Below are 23,961 nucleotides of genomic sequence, written 5' to 3'. Positions count from 1 at the left end.
AGGATAAAAGTAAAGTCAGATTAGAAATTGGAAGAAATTTCAATCTCTAGAGGAGTAAGAGACAGAATAATCTTCCAAAACTGATAGATCAGCACAGAATCACATTATAGTTTTAGCCTAAATAAGTTTAGAGACAGAATATATAAACTTTGCAATAGTGGTTAAGGCATCATAATGGAAACCAAGATTCTAGTTCCATTTTAGGCTTAAAGCTTTTTTGGGCCAGATTTTCTCTCAGCCCTAAGAAGCAGACAATGGCAAACCATTACCAAAAACTTTGCACAAAAAACTTGCCCAGGAAGTCACCAAGAGTCAACATTGGCTCAATTGCACACACATACATTCATGCAAACAAACAGAGTGAAATCTAATAATGCTGATTCCTTGCATATATTAATTAACCTGATAATTAGGGCTGGCAGATCTGGAATACAGTGATCGAGACTTTTGCGGGTAAAATGTGGTCACCACACTTGGGATTTAAAAAGAAGCTTAAGAGGTGGCCCAGACCAGTGGTGAAATCCAATTTTTTTTACTACTGATTCTGTAGGCGTAGCTTGGGCGTGGTGTGGCTTGGTGGACGTGGCTTGGTGGGCGTGGCTTGGTGGGCATGGCAGAGGAAGGATACTGCAAAATATCCATTCCCACCCCACTCCAGGGAAAGGATATTGCAAAATCTCCATTCCCTCACCACTCCTGGGAGAAGGATATTGCAAAATCTCTATTCCCACCCCACCCTGGGGCCAGCCAGAGGTGGTATTTGCCAGTTCTCCGAACTGCTCAAAATTTCCACTACTGGTTCTCCAGAACCTGTCAGAACCTGTTGGGTTTCACCCCTGGTCCAGACCCTAGCAATGAGGTCTTTTGATTTTATTAACATTGGACTTTCTTCAAAAGTCCATATATGGTTGTATTTTATTTTATCTTCTCAAGAAGCTTTTTAAAGTAGGCCAGGACTGGAATGAAATTATAAGACTTAAATGAAGTACTGTATATAAATAGGGAACAAACCTCAATCTCATTGGTACCAATGATTTTATCTAGTCTGGTAATGAAATATCTGCAAACAAACAACCAAGCTTAGATACTACCAAGGACTCTACAGTTCAACCCTGCTCTACATATAGTCTCTTCTATTGGAAACCTTTGGTTAACTTAACTGTTTAATTTTTATTAAAATTAAACTATTAGATTAATAGAATCTAATGTAAGCTTAAAGAAATGTTTTTAACATAAAATTGAGAAACTACCTGTTTAGGTGCATAGGGCAAAATATAAACAGAACCAAAAAAAAGGTAAAATCCATCCAGAACAACTCTAATGATATCCCTGCTTTAACATTTATTTTACTTCAGCCATATTATTTTGACAATACTTGATTCTATTTCTCCCTCCAGCTTTATTACAAAATAAAATTGGATATTTCTTTTCCTTTCTTTGCATTGCAGCTTTAGATCCAGTGATACAGATGCTCCTTCTACAAATAATACAACCATCATTTGAAAATATCACTTTTGTAAGTAAGATATATTTGAAATTTAACAAGAAAGCTAAACAATGCCACACTCCAGAAAATATGTAGATAAATGTTACAATGTCCAAGCTTATTTTTTATTTTATTTTATTTAAACATGATTAAGACCACCCAACTCTACAATGGGTACAGTCATAAAATACAATCTAAATACAAGTTCAACCATGAAAAAATGATCAAATATACAGGAAGAACCAAGCACTATAATACAGGGTTTGAATTAAACCCCAATATTAGAAGGTTACCAGTTTCAGTTTTCCAAAGATGCTTTTAGGCACTCATGTAATTGATATAGTAATAGTGAAATGATTCTCCAGATGCCAATCCTTAAGTATGTTATGTTGCCAAAACAGCACCTGCAGAAAAAAGAAATTTTGATGGATTTCAGTAGGGCTTCCAGATCTGAGCTGCAAGACTTCAGAATATGATAAGAAAGCAGCAACATTTCTGAGTTGTTTACCTTTATGCTGCTATATCATGGTCATCTGGAGTTTTGGATCTCAAATGTGGTAGTCCTAATTCCAAGGTTTAAAGAAGTACATAGAAATTTAAGGATGAAAATATGTGGAAGTGAATCCAGCTAGAACCTGAGAACATTAACTTAGTTTGAAAAAAAGAGAGAGGCAAAGAAGAAAAGGGATAAGCAGTAAAATTACATGGCAGCCTGGAACTAGAAAAAAGTTAATAAAAAGAAAGAAGGAGGCATGGTGGAGGGAACCTGGAATATTTCTGTAAAGTGCCAATGAAATAACATAGCAGACTAGCCAAGGAAGGAACAAGGACCATTGAAAAGGTGCAAGAACAAAAAGGTACAACAAATCAGTTCAAGAAAATATAACAATGTTTGGGGATATATGATTAAGAAAAGGCCAAGAAGGTGGGGGTTATGGTGCTGATTTATGTATAAAACTATGCTGGGATGAGAAAATTGCTAGATTTAGTGTTTCCCAATTGACACTATTAAGTGACAGGGTGATTATATATATATAATATATACATATTCTTTCTAGCCAGGTTTTACCTACGTAAACTATGATGTTATGCAGCCCTGGGAAAAAATTGCATATTTTATCAGAGATTTTGTTCCTTATCCTGATATGAAGGATTTTAAAGGAGAAGTGAAATGAATGAATGGGATCATGAAACAATCAAAACAGCATGTCATGACAACTTTATTCTGCTATTGAGAACAAAAATACAGTGCCTCTGGATATCAATTGAATACTTGAATCAATTGAAGCAGCAAACAGGATTTTTCTGGGTATCTGAAAAGCCCATTGTGGAAATAGAAAATTGTTCTAGGTAGATTTCAAATCGTTAAAACAGAGGTTCTGTTCATAAATAAAAAGCTTTTCTTCTGGAAAAAAAAAAAGAAATTTAAACCCTAAACCAATATAAAAGAAAGTCAACATAATTTTGCTGCAGAAGCTAAAATGTTTAGAGCTGCATTTTATTTAAGCCCCCACAACTTCCATGCCATCAAATATTCATATTCTACTTAAATGCCGTATAATTCAATATGGTACAATAAAATGTAAGACTTTTGTAATTAAGCAAGCAATTATTTTTATTTATCATAGTATTTATCATTCCAAACAAGATTGTAGTTGTAGCCTATTTATTGTTTTCTGCATTCTGGTATTGTGAATGTCTAAAAAAGTCTTATCAAGAATACTCTGGAATTGAAACTGATGTACCCATTTTTCAACATACTGAAGAGCTGTGATGAATTCAAGGCATTCAGCTGCCATGTGTAGGATGTGTTTTGGACTTGTCAAATTATGAAGCAGGGTGGAGGATATTTTATTTGGCTTTATATGAATCTTGACATATCCCAGACTGTAAGAGCGATATAGTCTTAAAATTATATACACATTTAAAATTGTTGAGGAAAATAAACATAATGACTCCATTTATTAGTGAACTGAGATCATCAAGTATCCGTTAGTTTAGAGAATACAAAATGGAACATTTTATTATATGATAGCAGTTTTCATGTTCTCAAAGATTCTGTGGAAATGTAGAAAAATATCAGCTTTTGAGTTAAAAGAAAAATAAAATAAAATTTTCTTCTAAAACAATAACCTTATAGGGGTTCTTCATTTTGAAGGAACAGAAATAATATACATTTCAGGGTCAGGTATTGTGATCCTGTCTAGATGTCTTGAACTATAACTGCCATGAGGCTAGCCAGATGGTCAGTGGCCACACTTTGGAAAATAGTAACCCAAAACATCTGGAGGAGATAGTGATTATTTCCCTGAAATAACTGTTCTCAAGGTCTCAAGAAAGAACTTTTGGATTCATACTGAATAGCGTTTTCTGGTCTTTCTAAGCAGTCAAAATAAGAATCAACCCAGGGCAAACTTCATTTTTCTCTTCAGATTCTACATTTAAATAGCCTTCTAAAGATATTTGATGATTTTAAATATTGGCTATTTGGCACATGTAACACCAGTACTCTCTGCATTGTATTGGTTACCAAGGTGCTTCCGGATGCAATTCAGGGTGCTGGTTGACATTCTTAAAGTTCTTCCTGGCTATGAATGAGTTACTTAGGTACCATCTCTCATCAATTGCTTCTACCCATCTGATCTAGTCATGCAGGATGGGCATGCTTCACATCTTGTCAGCTAAGGAATGCCAGTTGGTAGGACTTAGAAGATGTGTCTTCTCTGCAGTGGTAGAATTCAAATTTTTTTACTACCAGTTCTGTGGGCGTGGCTTGTTGGGCGTGGTGTGGCTTGTTGGGCGTGGTATGGCTTGTTGGGCATGGCAAGGGAAGGATACTGCAAAATCTCCATTCCCACCCGACTCCAGGGGAAGGATACTGCAAAATCCCCATTCCCTTCCCACTCCTGGGGGAAGGATATTGCAAAATGTCCATTGCCACTCCACTCTGGGGCCAGCCAGAAATGGTATTTCCCGGTTCTCTGAACTACTCAAAATTTCCGCTGCCGGTTCTCCAGAACCTGTCAGAACCTGCTGAATTTCACCCCTGCTTCTCTGCCATTGTGCCCTACATTCTCCCTCTAGAGATCAGGATAGCCTTGACCATGCTTGCCATTTGTAAATCCCTAAAGACTATCTAAGTTCTATCAGGTTATAGGGATCCAAATATATTCAAGGATCCATTTATACTTATATTTGTAATGATAAGGAATATATTTTCTTAGCTCCTGTTTGTTTGTTTTTTTTTTAGTTTGCAATTATATTTCTTTTAATTTTGTTTACCACCCAGAATCACTTGTTGAGATTGGTGGCCATAACATTGAATAAATAAATAAATTTCAGTCTGTATACTGTTGTACAAACTGGGTTTGTATATCCTTGACTAAAGTACTGATTACATTTTTGCACTTCTCCAAATTTCTCAGCTCTAAAAATGTAATAAAAGCTATTTACATTTTCTCCCAAGATACACATATTTGATTAGCTATGAAAACTTTGAACATACAGATACTTGAACTATATTTGAGCTATAAATAACTGAATGTATGTATGCTGTATGGAACATTATAAAGATGGACACTCATTCATAGAATAAGAAGCTCTTCTCTTCTGCCTTCTTTCCATACCCTAAAATCAGTTCTTGATTTTGGGATGTAGAGAATACTGGAAAAAGAAATGATTGGTCTTCAGAGGAATACAACTGGTTGTATTACATTATATTGTAAAAAAGTTAAAGGTATGCAAAAAACTACTTATAAATGCATATTTTATAAAAAACAATATAACAATAGGTATTTAAAATCTCATTTCACTTTAAATTTTTGTGGTTTTCAAAAATTCATCAATTTGTAGGAAATAAAAGAGGATGGATATACAGTATGATTAAATGCATAGAAACTAACAAGTTTTAGAACCAGTGAGTTCAGTAATTTCTCAGATGTCAAGCTTGATCACATCTAGGGTTCAATAAATCTTCAAATTTCAGTTTCTTGATCTCTCAAATTTTCAGCAATTTCAATTTCAAAATTTTCTTGTTCATTTCTCTCTCTCTCTGGTCTTATTTCTTATACTGTACAGTATAAATTTGGTTTACATTCTCTCTGAAAAATGAAATATTTTGCTAGTTTAATCTCTGACTAATTTACAAATTTCTGTATGTTCTTTGCCTTAAAGATATATAGGCTTGGGTAGGAAACTATATCACAAAATTTAGAAAGTGTTAACATCAATACATAAAATCTGCTTTGCAGATTGATTTCAGAGATACGAATCAAGTAATTAAGTATTATATTAAACTCTAATGAAGACTCTTGGAGCTATGGAACTTCTTACATATATGGATGTGTATTATTTATTTATTTGATTTTTTTTTATTTTAAAACAAAAACAAAACATAAAACCATCATCATTCCAAACAATTACAGACAGTGAGTCGAACGGTTCATATTCTCTTGTGCATAAATCCATTTTTAAAATACCAATTTATAACAGAAACGTATATCTTTTATAGAAAAAAAAAAACATCAGATATTTTATCTTTACATCAAACCCATATTTCATACATCAGTTCCATGATTTATTATCTATCCATTGATAAAACAAATCCCATATCAAATAAAATTGTTTCTCTTCCTGTTCTCTAATTTCAAATGTCAATTTACTCATTTACTCTTTCTCCTTCTATTTTCTCTACAACAACAACCCTATGAGATGGATTTATCAAAGAAAGAGTGACAGGCCTAAAGTCACCCAGTTGGCTTTCACGCCAACTGGGTGGGACTAGAACTTACAGTCTCCTGATTTCTAGGCTAGCACCTTAACCACTACAACATACTCGTTCTCAATCTTGCAATCTTTTATTGCATCTTCTTACCTGAACTATCTTCTCGTATTTCTTCTGCTAGGGTAGACCAAAATTAGACTTACAGCATTCTTTCTACATCTTGGATACAGATCAGTTTTCTAACCTAGAATTTTCCATATGTTTCATGATAGAGTAGAATGTATATGATCTAAAATCACTGTCGGAATATATTATTGTATCTTGTACTAGAAACAAGACTATAATTCCTTGATCTTATTGTGTATATCCTAAGGCCAGCATAAAACAATGTACTTTTCCCTTAAATCATATATTTTCCTCTATCCTTTATCTAGTTGCTCTGGAAATATTATTTTTATTGCTAAACTTTCAAATGGTAGATTACATGAGTGGTTATGAGGGAATGGTCCTTTTTCATGCTCAAGAAGTTTTAAATATAGACTAAAACTATTCTAAGGGAACTCACTAAATATAGCAGTAGTGTATATGAATATTTATAAGTACGCCACAATACACTTTGCAACTAATCAGCCAAACTGTTGAATTGGAATTCATTTTCTACCATAATGAGAACTTTCACAGTATTATTCAAAGTGGAAAACCAGAGAAAGTTTGACTTTAATTAAGGTCAAATTAAATGTATTTGCAAATTTCAAAAAGGCTTCCTTATAATTAGCAAATTCTTAAGCACTCTAAGAAATAGTTGCATAATATGGGCTGAAGTCTTTTATCCACTTACTTAGAGAAGTAAACCTTATTTAATTGAATGAAAATACATTAAATAAAGTGAATTTATTTCAGAAGCAGTTTACTTTAGGAAGCAGCTTGGAAGTTCATGGCTATCATGGAATGATTATTCAGGGCCCAATTTGGAATAATGGTCACACACTGTCAGAGCAGTAGTAATGTGATCCAGGGGGGGAACTTGCCCTGTCCCATCTGTCATGGTCAGATCATGTTCTTGATATTTCCCTATGCTTTCCCCTTCTGCAGGGAGGCAGGACCTATTTGATTGGTCTGCTCCTGGTGACTTATGGACCTGGTGAGGTTTCAAAGGGAGTTGGGGCGGGGAGTATTCTTGAGGTTCTGCTGCATGGTCCTCCTGAGGCCCTGGCTTCTACCTGGAATAGGGAGATACTGAAGGCCTTTGGCAAGGACTTGCTCATGTGACCTCTCTCATTCCATCATGCTCATCAGATCCCATGTTTACAGAGGAGTTGAGGGAATTGAAACAGGTCAAGAGACATCTAGAGTGCCATGGAGGAAGCTGAGGGATGAATCTGATTGATCATGAGTTACAGCCACTACTAAGACCTATCATGTTGTGGTAGGAGTGGTGAAATATCAATATTTCTATGCTCTTATTGTGTCTGCAGAGCTCTGTCTGACAGCTGTCAGGGTCACCTGTTCCCTTTTCAGTAAAGGGAACTCTAAGGTTCATTGTCAGGGCCATGCTGAGAAATTTTCAATACCATCTTTGATCTGATGGGGCTGCACTGCTCCAGATAGATAGATACACTGCTTAATCTGGAGTCCTCCTGTCACCTGCTCCTCAAGTACATTCCTTGTAAGCAGTATAGAATATAGATAGATAGATAGATAGATAGATAGATAGATAGATAGATAGATGGATGGATGGATGGATGGATGGATGGATGGATGGATGGATGGACGGACGGACGGACAGACAGACAGAGACAGACAGAAACTCAGACAGACACAGATGACACTGCTTATGCAAATCCAAATAAAAACAAAACAGATATCTGCAATACAAGTTTTATAACTTGCTTTCTGTGCTAATGCTAATCCTTTTTGAAGTAAAGATAATAAGTTTTGGAATGCTAGTGTTTTAAAGATTTGTTTCCCAGCAAGTTGAATATATTATTGGTGCGAGTAAGTTTTTGGAATGAGGTTGGGTAGGGTTTTCTTATACAGGTAGTCCATGACTTACAACCACAATTGAGCCCCAAAGTTCTGCTGCTAAGTGAAAGAGTTGTTAAGAGAATTTTGCCCCATTTTATGACCTTTCTTGCCAAGTTGTTAAGTGAATGACTGCAGTTGTTAAGTTAGTAACCTGGTTGTTAATGAATCTTGCTTCCGTATTGACTTTGCTCGTCAGAAGGTCACAAAAGATAATCACATGACTCCAGAACTGAAACCTTCATAAATATGAGTCAGTTGCCAAGCAGCCAAATGTTGATCACATGACCGCAGGGATGCTGCAATTTTTTCAGTGCCGTTGTAATTTTCAATGGTCACGAAATGAACGGTTGTAAATCAAGGACTACCTGTAATGAATAAAGACACCTTAAAACATTATTCCTGCAAAATGAAACAGCGTTATTCCTTCTCTTGATATGAACTACACCGTTACTAAAATAAAAAGTGCATGTGAGCATCGTATGCAACCAAAAACGAATTGACTCTTGGCCTTAGCTTCCTCTTGGCAGAAAACATGTTCCTTCCTATTTTAATATAATCACAAATGTCATTTGAGTGACAACCCATCACTTTAATTTTAAACAAATTGGCCACAATCCAACCATCTGGCACAGTGTTGGCTGTTGACATTAATGAGTTTAAGTGTGCTTAACTACGTGTTGGATTGTAGTAACTGTTTCAGTGGAACCAACTCCCAAATAAATATTTTAGCACCAGAACTCAACAGGCAGTCCATTACTGTTAGGAAATTCAAATATTAGATTATTTAGTTGAAAGCTGTGAAGGGGGGGAGGGGAGAAAGCAACAAGGATTAGGAGGAAAAACTGAAGCAAACCACTTTTTCATCCTCTGATGTTGCCATGGTGACAGAAAAGAAAGTTAATAGTCCAGTATTCGAGCCGTGGGATAAAATGACCCTTTATGCTTCTCTTCCTGTTACCAAGATAGAAGGTACATTTAGCATAAGATGGAAGTACAAGTACACACACTTAACTTTTTTACCCAGGTAAGTTCTTTTGGTATTTCTTGAACAGAAGATAAAATAGCATTTAATAAAGGAAACATTGATCATCTCTTTTGAAAGAACTTCAGTATGCATTACTGGATGCTGTACTTGCATTAGGGATAATTGTGGCTACCTATTTGATTTGATTTAAATTTAGAACAACATTGAAAGCTAATATTTGCCACAAAAATGTTAATAATTCTGTTCTATAATGAATAGAAATTGATAGTTAAGATGTATGCAACAATACATTATTTTTAGCTTAACTGTTAAAAATATAAGAGCCTTGATAGTACAGGGGTTTAGTGCACCCTGTTATTAACACAGCTGCCTGCAATTTCTGCTGGTTCGAATCTCTCCAAGGCTCAAGGTTGACTCAGCCTTCCATCCTTTCTAAGGTAGGTGAAATGAGGACCCAGTTGTGGGGGCAATAAGCTGACTTTGTATAAAATATACAAAAGAATGAAGGCTATTGCTTAACGCATTGTAAGCCGCCCTGAGTCTCCGGAGAAGGGCGGCATATAAATCAAATAAAAAAAAAAACTGAAATAGTAGTTATTTTTGCCTTCTCTCAAAGGTACTGTAGTGCTTCTGTATTACCACCACCTCTTAACTTTGTAACATCCTTAGGTTGAAAGCTACTGATTGGACTTAGAAATAGGTTTTTAAAAATGTTAAATTACTGCATTTTAATCACTCTAAATATATTTTAACAATTATTTTTTAATTTAATTTAACATTTTAATTTAATATAAATCCTTCCATTCTCCATACTCCAGTCAGAGCTGAAGAAACTTCTTGGATGAGAAGTGAAATGTCTTCAAAGAAAAAACAAGAAAGTCCATTTGTCTCTTGGAAAAGCACCTTTGGCTCTCAGTACATTTCTAACTGAAAATTATTTGATAGTTTAGTTCAATGTTTCTCAATCTTGGCAGCTTTTAGATGTGTGGACTTCAACTGCCAGAATTCCCCAGCCAGCAATGCTCACAAATTTTGTGAGAGTTAGCTGTGAATTGAAGTGCTAACTACCCATCCAGGACTCAGTGGAAAACTGCACTGGCATAAAAGTCATATCCATCTCTGCTAATTCTTATTCACTTTCTACTTCCCATTTCAAGACACTGGAATCACCTGACTTTCCTTCAAAGTAATGGGTGAACAGATTTTATATACAGGTTGTCCTTGAATAACGACCACAATTACAACCAGAATTTCCATTGCTAAGCAAGAAGGTTGTTAAGTGAGTCAAATCAATATTTTATGAGCTTTTTTCCATGGCTGTTAAGTTAAATCGCTGCTGTTGTTAAGTGAATCACACAGTCATTAAGTGAATCCAGCTTCCCCCATTGATATTACTTGTTGGGAGCCAGAGGTAGAGGTCACAAATGGTGATCACATGAGCCCAGAATGCTGCAATGGTTGTAAATACATGCCGGTTGCCAAGTAGCCCAATTTTTATCACATGACTGTGGTCATGTTGGGACAGTCATAAATGTGAGGACCGATCATTAGTCATTTTTTCAGCACTGTTGTAACTTCAAATAGTCGGTCAATGAATGGCTGTACATCAAGGACTATTGTGTAGCTGTCTATGGCAATGTTACAATAAAGGAGAAATGCTATTTTAATGCTCTGGTTCTCGCTTTTATGTATCTGTGCTTTCTTCATCCAAATCAGTTCCTTGTATCTACTAGTCTCCCCCAGGCGAAGAATAGCAATACTTGGATTAAAGGAAAGGAGCAGTTCCCTTATGTACTCTTTTCAGAAGGCTAAAGCAGGATTTGATTAAAAATAAAACACAAGATATTCAATATGGTCTCCTTCAGATATTATCCTTGGAGAAGCTTCTTTTCCTTTAATATTACCACTGACTCTGGCTTCTCAGTCTGTTCACACTTCTCCAAATATGTTTTCTGATCTGCCATAGCTAGTTTACTTCTTAACAAGTGTTTTCTTTGATATAAAAAGCCTGTGTATTAATAATTCTTCTTACCATTTTTAACCTCTGGATCAGTGGTGCCATGTCTAGTAGTAGCGTGTTTCCCTGAAAATAAGACCCTATCTTTTTTGGAAGCCTGGAATAAGGGCTTGGCCTTATTGTCATTCGCTCAAAAGCCCGACTGGGCTTATTATCAGAGGATGTCTTATTTTGGGGGAAACAGGATAATCTGAACCTCAAGTTGATATTTCTTATTAATACTCCTTCCTTGCTCTAATGCCATACACTAAATAAATAAATCCTTGGTCTAAAATCCATTAAAATGTATTTCCAAAATGTGCAGCAAGTTTTATTCATGATAAGAATAGGTTTGCTACAATCAAGTCTAGCTACCCAGCAAATTTAAGCTTGTTCTGCTTAAACAAAGAAAAAAAGAAGTTAAGGATAGTTAAAATATATATTTTAATAAATCCTTTTAAAACAATGAAACATATTTCAAGAAGATAGCTGAAAACCTTTATACCCCACTTTGTTTTGAAATCAAGCCTGTTTCATCTCTTCCTTCTATTCAAGGTATCTGCAGATTATGTCTTGTTATATATTAGAAAAGGTAATGGGACAGTAGAATTCCAGTTTTCATGATCCTTTTCTTATTTGGGCAAACTTATTTTGGAACAATCTAAAGCAAATTAAATTATTTCTGTAGCACTAGGTACAGTTTTCAGAAATGATTGGAAGTCTTTATAAATTCCTAATTATTTGTAAAAAGAAAAAGCAGTAATATATGGAAAAACAACATGATCCAGGTGGCCAGGAAGGCCCAACAGAGACTCCATTTCCTTAGGGTCTTGCGTAAAAACAAGATGGAACAACAACTGATGACCTCCTTTTACCGGTGCACAATAGAAAGTGTCCTCACTTTCACGGTATGGCATGCCGGTCTGACAGCGGTGAATAGAAAAACATTACAGAGGGTGGTAAGCACAACAAAAACGTCATGGGCTGTCTCCCGATAGATGAGATCGCTAGGGCTCCCTGCTTTAGAAGAGTAAGGAAAATCCTCAGGGATGTAACACACCCTGGTCAGCACTTCTTTACCCTCCTACCATCCAGAAGGAGATATAGAAGCATAGACAGATACACAAACAGGCTGAAGAACAGTTTTTATCCGTGGGCTGTCAGACTCCTGAATGCGAAATAACATCATAACTACGTAGTACGATAGACTTTCAGGGCCGGCACAATGTGTAACATGTTCATACTGGTGTAATAGGACTGGGTATTTGTTAATATGATTTATTGGGTTAGGGATTTTCTGTTTCCACTGTGAGTTGTATTGTGTTGTTGGGGTTCACTGAGGGAGTTCCACCAATCTCATTGTACATATGTTGTGCAGTGACAATAAAGGTTGTTGTTGTTGTTATTATTATTATCATTATCATTATTATCATCACTATTATTATTATTGGTTAATCTTTAGTGAGATTCACAGCCTTTGAGGCTGGTTAATAGCTCAGCAGCTCGAGTCCTAACCAAGGATCTAGGAACTGTTAAGGTATCGTTGGAGGATGTAAGCTGTTCCAAGTAAGGTGGTTTTTTGTAGAGTCAAAATGTTCAAGTCCGGCAAATCTAGAATTTCTAAATAGCGGGGTAGGCCTTTGGGTATTGCTCCAAGGGCTCCAATTACAATTGGGACAACACACGATTTATTTTTCCACAGTCGCTCAACTTCAATTTGCAAGTCCCAGTACTTTGTGATTTTTTCTTGCTGCTTATCTTCAATCCGTGCATCACCAGGTATTGCAGTGTCAATGAACCATACTTTTTTCTTTTCAACTATTGTTATGTCAGGTGTGTTGTCGACCAAGTGCCTGTCAGTCTGAATCCTAAAGTCCCACAAGATCTTGAGTTTCTCATTCTCTAAAACTTTCTCAACCTGATGTTCCCAGTGGTTTTTGCTGTACTCAAATCCAAACTTCTGGCACAATTTCCAGTGAAGAATAATAATAATAATAATAATAATAATAATAATAATAATAATAATAATAATAATAATAACAACTACTACTACTACTACTACTACTACTACTACTACTATTACTACTACTATTATTAGGTTATATATTCCATCCTTCATGATTTCACATTGTACACCGTGTTCAAGAGCGTAGTCAATGAGCTGTGGTATTTTTGAAACTGCTATAAATTAATATTTGCTTTGGACTTCTATGACTTTCTGGTTTCTGTATGCAGTCTCTTTGTTTCTCTTTGTTCGGGTATTCTTACCTTAATCTGACTTTACTTGCTGTTGCAAGCCTTACAAGGGAAACAGTGGCTATGCAGCACATTTTCTCTCCCTCTCTATATGCATATTTATAGATATGCTATATTGCATGCAAGCAGACAAATGCACACAAAATGAAGGAATTGACTATGGAGTGGAGAGGAAATGGAAAATCAAGCAATTGATATCCAGTTGTGTGGACTGAGAGTCACAGAATTTTAGTTTTTCCAGAACATGGGCCAGCTTGGAGTAATTATTTTCACTTTATTGTTAGCTTGCAAAGTTAGTAGAAAAAAGATGCTAAGAGATTGTTTGAGGGAATCAAACAATTTACACAATGATGATGTGGATGTTTCTGAACAGTGAAGAATCCTTGGATATGGAAAAATACAAGTTTTTTTCATTTAGGTGGTCTTGAATGGAGGTATTTTACAACTAAGCCATTTCTTTGTGGGGCCTACAACTCTACAATTAAAGAATTCTGCTATATATCAAATGTTAATTTAAAATGAACAAGGAAGAAATTGATTGTCGGCAATATGCCAATAAACTGATCTCATAAAATAATATAGAATTGGCTTGAGTTATGTCAAATTATATTTATTTGAGCTGACTGGATCACACACTCAGTGTGTGAAAAATAATGGCATTTTATTAAAACACTTATGGAATGCTATACATCTCTCTCCCTGCTCTCCCACACTCTCCATATTACAAACTTCAAATTTATGCCAAATATATACTGAGATTTTTTTTACAGAACCATCATAATAGGGATGGAGTGGAGAGAAAAAGAGCTGCGATGGATTTACTAATATATCCAAAGTCTTCTGGTTTCCAGCAGCCAGTAAAAAGTCTGTGGTGACTTTTAAAAAATATATTTGAGATTACATGCTATTATTAAAGTATATTGCTAACAGTCCTCAGATTGCTCACTGCTGTAAGTTGTACTGATAAATACTATCAAGATAAAGCATGGCTTGAATCCTGTTTACGGATAAAGGTTTTCTAACTTTGCCTGAATTTCAGCTCCTCCTAAAACTGCTTTTTAGAACTTCCTCAAAATTATATTTCAAGAGCTGCCACTGTATGCATCCAGCACGAATGGGTAGAGATCCAAGTTCTTGTTGGCACAACTTGAGGTATTATCTGTTCCTACCACTCTTCTCCATTTGGTAGGTGTTCTGCTGGATTCAAATAGCAGCTATGCCAGCAGAAGCTGGCATTTCTCAGGGTCATGAGCAATTAGAAGTTGGCTGATAAGCTGCTACCATGGCAACCGTTACACTGTTGTGCTGTGCAAAAATCCTTGACCCATATGAAACTCCGCAAAGAAATGTCAAACTCTGGATCTTGAGAAGACTTTCATTCATCACAGAGCATATTACATGAAAAATACGGTGTATGCAAAAATAAATTTGCTTTTTTAATTGCTTGCATTGAAAGGGCCATTGCCTTCTATCCTCAGGATGTTTAGAAAGAGTTAGAGGATGAATTTCTCAGCAGGGATTCAAAATTAAATACATATTTATAACAAACAGGAAGAAATATTTGAAAATAGTTTAGAATTGTAGCCATTGTCTCTTTAAATGCATCAAGTCACATTCATTATTTAAGCCATTTTACCCTTTAAAATGAAATAGTAAATTCTTATCTAGTGGATGGGTTTTTTATTATTATTATTTTAATTGCTTATGTATTATCTTCTTTGATATCTGTTAGAAAACTGAAATATAGTTGTATTGCTTTGAGTGATAAATGGTTGTTTTGTGGCTATTAGGAATTGTCTTGAAGTGCTAGAAATGGCTGTGGTGGGAAGTTATTTAACATGCTGGTAGCATTTTAATTTTACCATTGGGATTTATACATTTTATAATTTCATTAAGATTTTAATGTGGAATTAATGTATGTGTAGATTAAAAGCTTAAAATTAATATTCCCCCCTCCTTTCCTTCAATATTCTTTATTAGTTTTATGAATGCAATAGGGAAAACCATGTGATTACTAATTTTTGGTGTGTGCATGTGTGGAAGTTCAGGAGTAATTTAGGATAAAACAGACTATATGCAGAATCATCCACAGTGATCCTGCATTATGAATTTATTAAGAAGACATGGAAGTATCAAGCATACTAACATTTATTGAAAATATTATGGTTATACTTTAGTTAGGGCTTCCATTTCTGGGCTGCAAAATTCTGGCCCCTAGAGAGTGGCAGAATTGGAGTTTTCTTTATTTGAAGCTTCTTTTTCCCCCCTTTGTTTCTTTGTGGGTATGTTATCTGCTGCGTCCTGGTTTCACATTGGTCCACAGAAGCCGCTGCGCTCTGATTGGTTGTTTTGTTTCTGGCGTGAGTATATAAGTAGCTGTCAAAGTGCTGACAGCTGCGGCTCCTGTTAGCCGAGCAGCCTCGCTAGCCGCCAAGCTAGCTAAAGTGTTAACCGCACTTGTTAACCTAATAAACACTGTTAGCCTTAAAGAAACAGTCTTGCCTCAGTCTGTTCGTCCCTACAAGGACATAACATTATCTCTACCATTTTTTGTTCTTTCTGTTTTGTGCTGTTTTCTTGTTTTTAAATGTTTTTAGCAATTTGTACACTGCCCAGAATTGTTGGAAGTTGGGTAGCATTTTAATTTGTCTTACCATTATTATTTCATTGCTGCTGTTGTTCAGCGAATTTGGGTAATTCACACCTGGTTGTCCTAACCATGTTCTTTCTTGCTTGCTTTTCTTCTTAGAAGTTCTAGGAAGTAGATATAACATTAGCTCAGCAGTGGACAAATAATTTCCCAAAGGGCCATATGAGAAATTTAGGCTGCTGTACTGATAGGTTGAATTTAATTCTGCTGATATTAATCTTATCATTTCATAAAAAGCAGTACATTTTATGGTTTTGATTAGCTGCTACTGGTAAAGATGCATGTTATGTCTTATTTAAATTTGATTTCTAATTTCCAATTGACTTCACACAGGCTGAACAGGGACGGCCAAAGGGCCAGATGTGGCTCAGAGGCTGTAAAAATGCCCAGGTCTGCAGTAAGTTCTCCTATTTTTCTCTGCAACAACTATATATGGTAGCTTGGGCTCAAAGAGTGAGAGAGACTAACCACTAGTCACCTGTGAGTTTCCATGGTTAAAGATGAGCTAGAATCTTGTTCTCACCAGTGCTAATCCATTATTGTAACCATTACTTTACACCAGAGTCCCCAACCCCTGAGGGACTGCAGATGATTACTAGACCATGGTCCATTCAGAACTGGTCCACAGAAGTGGTGGGCAAGCATGCATGCACAGCTCCATTTGTGTGAACAATGGGCAAACGTGCCTGCTGCTTGTGCAAATGGAACAGTGCACACATGCACGCTTGTCCATCACTCACGTAGAACCATTCCCTCCCCCTACAAAGTCAGAAAGGTTGGAGACCGTTGCCTCACAGTATCAAGCCAAATCACTAAATATGTATCTTTTATAAAGCTATGAAAAGGATAGGTAGAGAAAACAAGGGAAGGCAATAATCATTCCCAGAATTCCAAATGAAATCAATATAGTTACTCGAGTTAAACAAGTTACTTATAAAATCCTTCAATAAATGTTTGGATTTCATGGATTTTGCTTGCTAACTAAGATTGTATGCCAATATAACAACATGCTGTAAGTTTGAATGCCAATCGATAAATTACCTTTCCCTGCTATTCCTTGTTCCCCACATTGCCTGGATATCTATTTCTTCCAGCACTTGAGTTAATCCAATTTATATGTTAACCTATATAGAATTAATTTGGCTGTGTAATCTTCCTAGTTTTATTTAAGACATGGCAATGCTGACAGAAAAAAAATGTGATTACTAATTTGTCTGTGCAAAGAATGAATGCTTGTCCAAAGAAGCAAATATGATCATGTATAAGAGTTTCTTCTACTTACCTTGTTAGATAGAAATAAGTGTTGGGTGTATCAGAGGACCATAAGAACATAAGCAGTGCCTTACTGGATTGGACTCCTGGCCTATATATTCCAACAGGCTTATCTCACAGTTGGCCAACCAACTGTATAGGGAAGCCATCTAGATTAGGGGTGTCAAACTCAAGGCCCGGGGACCGGATGCAGCCCATGGGGTGCTTAGATCTGGCTCATTGGGCCACCCTGGAAACAGCAAAGAACTGGCTTGTGGTGCCTCTGCCAGTGAAAATGGAGGTCGGGAGAGCTGTGTGTGGCCCTCCTGAGCTCTGTTTTTGCTGGCAGAGGGTTGCCAGAGGCTATCACAGCTGAAAATGGAGCTCACGAGGGCTGCGGGCAGCCCTCCCAAACTCCATTTTCACTGGCAGAGCGCTTAGGTCACCACCCCCCAACATGAGTGACGTCGAGCTGGCCATGCCCATCCCAGTCGTGCCCACCCCGGCCCCCCCAAGGTCCAACACAACCTTGATGAGGCCCGCAATGAAGTCGAGTTTGACACCCCTGATCTAAATAATCAGAGACTTAGACTTAGAATAACTTTATTGTCACTTTGAATGTACACTAATGTACACTACATGAAAATGAAATTTCATTGCATACAGCTCTCAAAGGGTCTCCACCTCCCATATACCCTAGATAAACATGACAAAATAAATAAATAAATACAAATTTATGCATATACCCACATATAAATTATATGACACAGAGAAACAACACAGTCTAGTTCGTATGTACACATGTACAGGGCGAGAAAAACAAAGCTTGTGAGTTTGCCAGACGGATGACATAGGGAACAAAACTATTGTAGAATCTGGTAGTCCTGCTAGAAGCAGTCATATTGTCATTAGGGCTAGAAGCCTTTGGTTCCATGTCTTTCATAGCCATTGTTCCTCATGGCAAGGATGATAACTATTTAAAAAACATATTGTGCTATTGACAAGAAAGCATAGTGTCAGAAATGATGTGTATTTAAAGAAATGTGGATTGAATATTAAAGTGAGCAACTGGAATGAAAAGTTTAGTAATATTGTAATATAAAAATAAATAAATAAATAAATAAACAAAAACAAAGTTAGTTGCTTCATAAGAGAAATTGAATTAGGATCAAATCACACAATAAATACATGAAGTATGAATGGATAAGAGGAAAGGGGAAGATTAGGAAAATCATGGTTGGAATGGCTCAATGTGAGCCCGCTCCCAAAAGGAGAGGCGTAAATTATAAAGGATAAAGGATAGTTATGTAGATTTTTGAAAGCAAGGATGTTTTACAAAAATGGAAACATATGGAGAGCTATGGAGAATAGAATCAATACAAACTGTTTAGCTATATACCTTTTGTTTCCCTTCATCTCTTTAATTTTGCTCTTACTATTTCTTATTCATTTTCTGTGCAAAATGAATTGCATAATGTTGCTTACTGTGAAAGAGAATAGCATGTTGGGTATGGGTGTGTGTAGGTGGCAGGATTAGTAATCATATTTGCATGGGAAGGGGAGGTAGCAATGATAAAATTACAGTTGATGGACAGCATTTGTCTTCAAAAGCATTGCACAAATGTCCTTATTTACCCAACTGGGCTCGTAATTAATTCACTCTGAAATTCTGGATGGCCCCCTTTCCATTAAAGTGGCCTATGAGTTGCATTAGTTGAGCCTAAAGTGGGTGACCTTGTAAGTTTCCACTTTTCTCAGCTTCTTTTCTTTTCCCATTTATCACTTTCTAACTCTCAGCTGCTTCTAGTTCCTTAGCAACACGGATCACCCTTTCCACTGTGTGACAATTTGCAAGTTGTATATGCTTCTCTCCAGCCAGGGATGAGGTGTGTGCATCCAATAACTGAATATGAGAAGAACAGCACTACTACATAGGTTTCACACTGTAGCATTGGAAATATGATTAAAAACTTGATTATGTTTGCCACCTAGAAGCTATAGACTTTGAATTTGAATGGACAAATATAATGAAATATGGGTCATTTATACAAAATACAATAGGTGAAAAAGAATGTTAGTTACATAAGTGAATTAGAAATAAATAGATATGCACTTGAATAATTTTTACATTAGATAAACATATACACAGAATTGTAAGGGCTAACTGTTATAAAGATATACTTTATTTCTTTTTTCATCTTTTAAATACATTTATGCATTGTGTTTTCTTTGCGAATATGTGCATTTACATCATAATTTTATTTGTGTTTTGTCATTTTCTGTTGCTAGTTAATTCAAAATTTTTTAAAAAAATAAAACAACAGGTTTCATCTCAAACACAGATGGTTTGAGATGGTTCAAAGATGGTTACACTCCTTTTGGGGTTTCTGTAAATACCAAGTGTAATTTCTTAAATACATCTATGTTACATATTCAAACTAAAATTGCCTTCAGTACTTCCTTCACAGTAATAGTCTATATGTTTCTTGCTTTTCCTGCAGCCAGATCATTCACAACAGTTTACCCTTTTGTTTATTCATAGTAGTAAAAGTTTAAAATATTGTAGAAGTATTTCTTAAAAGCAGTCTAGTTTATTCTTTGGTAAATATAAAAAGTTTAATTTATATCCATAAATAATATACACTAAGCATATATATATGTATAGCTCTTCACAATGTATCTCTCCATTTTAACCAACAGAGATTAATTCTTCTGCCTTGTTGATGAAATAAAAAAGGCAGTAATTCAAAATTGCTAGGTCTTCTGAAGAAAACATGTGTCTATGATTTGATACTATCCATTTAATAAAGGGACCATTATGCTTATTAAGGAACACATTATTCAGTTATAATGTGTCCTGCAGTGACAGTTTTCCATGACTTGTTTTTAAATAGTTTATTCTAAGTAATATATATATAAACTGATTCATGAAATCTTGGAAGATTTCATGAATAAAATTAAGAAGTGTTTGAAGTTAGGTCACTAAAGGCTAAATAATTAAGAAGTAAAATTTAAACTTTTACCAATACTTTATTGGTATTGTGTTTTTTTACAGGAAGATCTCAAGTATAAATACATTAACAACAAAAAAGAAATGGAATGGAGACACAAAAAGGTAGCCAAGAAGTTATTTCCACTGGGAACACCCTTATTATCCAGCTCATCTTTCCCTGGCCTAATATCCATTAAATGGGTTGGATTACTTAAGCAAGACATGATGATAGATAGGGTGGTTGGAGCACAACTGAGAAACCCAAGATGAGGGAGGGGAAGTAGTTTGTACATAGTATCAAAATGTTAAAGTTCCAATAAATTATAGAAATTAAATGCTTATATAATAGCAATAGCACTTAGACTTATATACTGCTCCATAGTGCTTTACAGCACTCTCTGAGCGGTTTACAATGTCAGCATATTGCTGGGTCCTCATTTTACTGAGCTTGGAAGGATGAAAGGCTGAGTCAATCTTGAGCTGGTCAGGATTGAATTCCTGGCAGTAGGCAGAGTTAGTCTGCAATACTGCATTCTAACCATTGCACCATAATTAAAATGTTGCATATGTTTGATATATGTAATTTGTTCAGCAAATGAAAATATACATTTATTTAGTTTACAGCAGCCGCTTTTAAAGGAACTGTCATTGAACATAGAAAAAATTAATACACCTGTCTTAAAAAATGTTATTGCACAAATGTCCCCATTTCATACAGTGCAAGTGGGGAAAATGAGTGTTTTAGGCAAAAGTATATTTGTGAATAAGAATGTGATAAATATTACTAGGGATTGGCTCACACTCCAAAGATGTTTTTCCAAGTTCACAGAAAAGTTTGAAAAGAAGGTGGGCTGCTTTACTAAACAGCAGAGAGTTGATGAACACAAATCTCTTCTTGCAATTCATTTTTGAAGCATCTCTCTCTCTCTCTCTCTCTCTCTTTCTCTCTCTCTCTCTCTCTCTCTCTCTCTCTCTCTCCCTCCCTCCCTCCCTCCCTCCCTCCCTCTCTCTCTCTCTCTCTCTCTCTCAGGCGAGGGGAGAAAGAAAGAAAGAAAGAAAGAAAGAAAGAAAGAAAGAAAGAAAGAAAGAAAGAAAGAAAGACAATAGATAGATGTAAGGAAAGAATAGTGGTTAGAGCACCACCTTTGATGTGGGAGTCCAGAATTCAAATCCCAGGCGGTTCATGAGACATGAACTAGAAGAGTCATGCTGACTTGGACATCACTCAAATTAACAAGGTTTGAGTCAGATGTTGAGGGATGAACATCTAATAGTTGAGTTACTGGAACAATCCATACATGGACAAGACAGGAGAACCTGGAACTGATAGAATGCTTTTATAACAGCAGACCTAATGAAAGGGATATATGTAGCATTTGAGGGAACTATGGATGGACAGTAGACCTGTATCCACATTAACCAAGAAGCAGCTAGTTACCTAATGTTTCAACATAGTGAAGAGAAAGCTGCTAACTCAACTGGACCAACTACACATTACATCCCATATTCAAGAAGTTCAGGAAAACAACTGGATGTGTAGGCAACACCTGAAGCTGGAACATCATTACCATCCTCTCCATTACAGAGCATAGCTGCTGATATGGGGTATAATATCATGGATAAACTAGCTACAATCAATACCCACGACCAATTCCAAGGCTCAGTAGAGAAGTACCATCAGATAATATGCTAGCAGATGCCAATAGAGTCCTCATGAAAATTCCTACTATGAGGGGTTCTTGGTGCTCTCTAAGCTTGCTTGTTTTCTTGCAGACGATTCATTACACTAACTAGGTAACATTATCAAAGCTAGTCCTGAACCAGATAGATAGAAGACAGACAGACAGACAGACTCAGCTTCCACCATAGTATTTTTTTGCCCAATACTTACTCAAATAGATAGAATTATTGAGTTCCATGAGTGCACCATGTTGTGATTTTTTCTTAGATTTTCAAATATCATAATACAATTTACTATCCACTTAATAATTATTTTAGGCAATAAAATTAGAGCTAAAATCAATAACCTTTTTTTCCCTCTCTTTACCAGGAAGTTATATTGCAAGAAACACTGTTTTATAATGGAATTAGACCAGGGCTTGGCAAATGGCTCCATACCCATTTTGAGAAATGAGTACTGAAAAAGCAACAAGCATGTCTACGCATTGGTTCTGCTCGATTTCTATAACTTAACATGAAGATTCCACAAATGTAAAAAGTTTGATTTTCATTTGTCTCTCTGCCTCCCTGCCCTTAAATATTTTGAGATTTCTTCCTTCTCCCATTCAGATCTTTCAGTCACTCACTGTGCTGTCATTTCTTTTCTTTCAATATTTATTCCTGTCACCAATTTCTGCTGGTTGAGCATATTGTATCTTTTTATTACAGTTTAAAAAGAATAAGAAATGTAAACATAATGCATTTAAAATATTTTCGCCTTTGTGATCATTTTGATGGGATAATTGTGAGACTTCTGAGTCATAGATAAAACCTCTCCATTAGGCTTAGAACACAGTAGCAAAAACCAACAGGCAATAGAAAATATTTAAATATTATGCAGCAATAAAAAGTGTATTAAATTAAAGTGAGGCATATTCATTAATTTAAAAGTTAATGTATGTGAAAAACAAAAATAAATATAAAACATGGACTTGAAAATACATATGTATGCTGTCATCAATACCTCATTTTTTTTCTATCTTTGTTTAGTTTTGTCTTAATCTGCATCAATCTCAGTTTTCCCTCCCCCCACCAAAGTTTAAAAAGACTATATGATTGTGGATATTTTTTGTCTGTGTATTTTACCTTACATGTGTGTGTGCATGCATGTAAATGATTTTCCCCAATATTATTAGGAAATGATCGTTGGGTAAAAAAGGATAGTTTGCCTATCAAACATTCAGTGAATTTTTATTTGTACAAAATATGAAATTAAAGTGTCAATGTCTAAACTGCATTGCTATTCATTTAAATGTGTTGGAGGAATATATTTCTCCCCCGTCTCTAGGCTAGGTTAGCCAATTAACTGAGCAATTAATAGAAGGTTTTATTTATATTAGATTGAACTCAGATCATGTCATATATTTGGTTGAGCAGGAAGACAAGAAAAAAAAAGAAAAGAAAAGAAAACACCAAAATATCAACTGCATTTTTCTTACAGGCAAGTAAACTATATTAAAAATATCCAGCATGAGTTCCAAAATAATTCCTTTCTGACAGGCAATTTGATGTCCCTCAGATCTTTGAACTGTAATGCCTTTAATACCAGCTCATAGCTCCTTTGATTTGGCATATAGAAATTGAAATCCAGAATCACTGAAGAATGCCAGTATCTCAATTCCTAGTATAGAGAATATCACTAGGAAATAGATTTTGACTGGAACTAATATATTAACTCCAATCTGATGCCTAGATGATAATGCTACTTTTTGTAATAGCACAGTATAATTGTCAGATCTGCCCTGGCTTGATCTTCTAGGCAAGAAAGACCCTCAGCTCCATTTTTAATGAAAGGTATGCTTCACTAAAAGCCAAGTAGCAAAGTAAAGTAGCATAACTAAAGTCCGAGCATCAAACTTTCCTAGTTAAATTCCCCCA

At 35.7% G+C, this 23,961-nt stretch overlaps 1 protein-coding gene across 1 annotated transcript in view; it reads left to right on the top strand.

Annotated features, from left to right (window-relative positions):
* The window catches only part of CNBD1 (cyclic nucleotide binding domain containing 1), a 135,981-nt gene extending 113,483 nt beyond the window's left edge, over positions 1-22,498 (top strand). Inside the window, exons 10-12 of the mRNA XM_070942246.1 lie at positions 1,449-1,516; positions 20,428-20,487; positions 22,415-22,498. Coding sequence (XP_070798347.1) covers positions 1,449-1,516; positions 20,428-20,487; positions 22,415-22,498 — 212 coding nt within the window. The remainder of the gene's footprint in view (positions 1-1,448; positions 1,517-20,427; positions 20,488-22,414) is intronic.
* The last annotated feature ends 1,463 nt before the right edge of the window (positions 22,499-23,961 follow it).

Source organism: Pituophis catenifer, unplaced genomic scaffold (genome assembly GCF_029215685.1).
Source record: "Pituophis catenifer annectens isolate HBS135680 unplaced genomic scaffold, rPitCat1.0.hap2 SCAF_3, whole genome shotgun sequence".
NCBI lineage: Eukaryota > Metazoa > Chordata > Lepidosauria > Squamata > Colubridae > Pituophis > Pituophis catenifer.
This window is presented reverse-complemented; position numbering and strand designations above follow the sequence as displayed.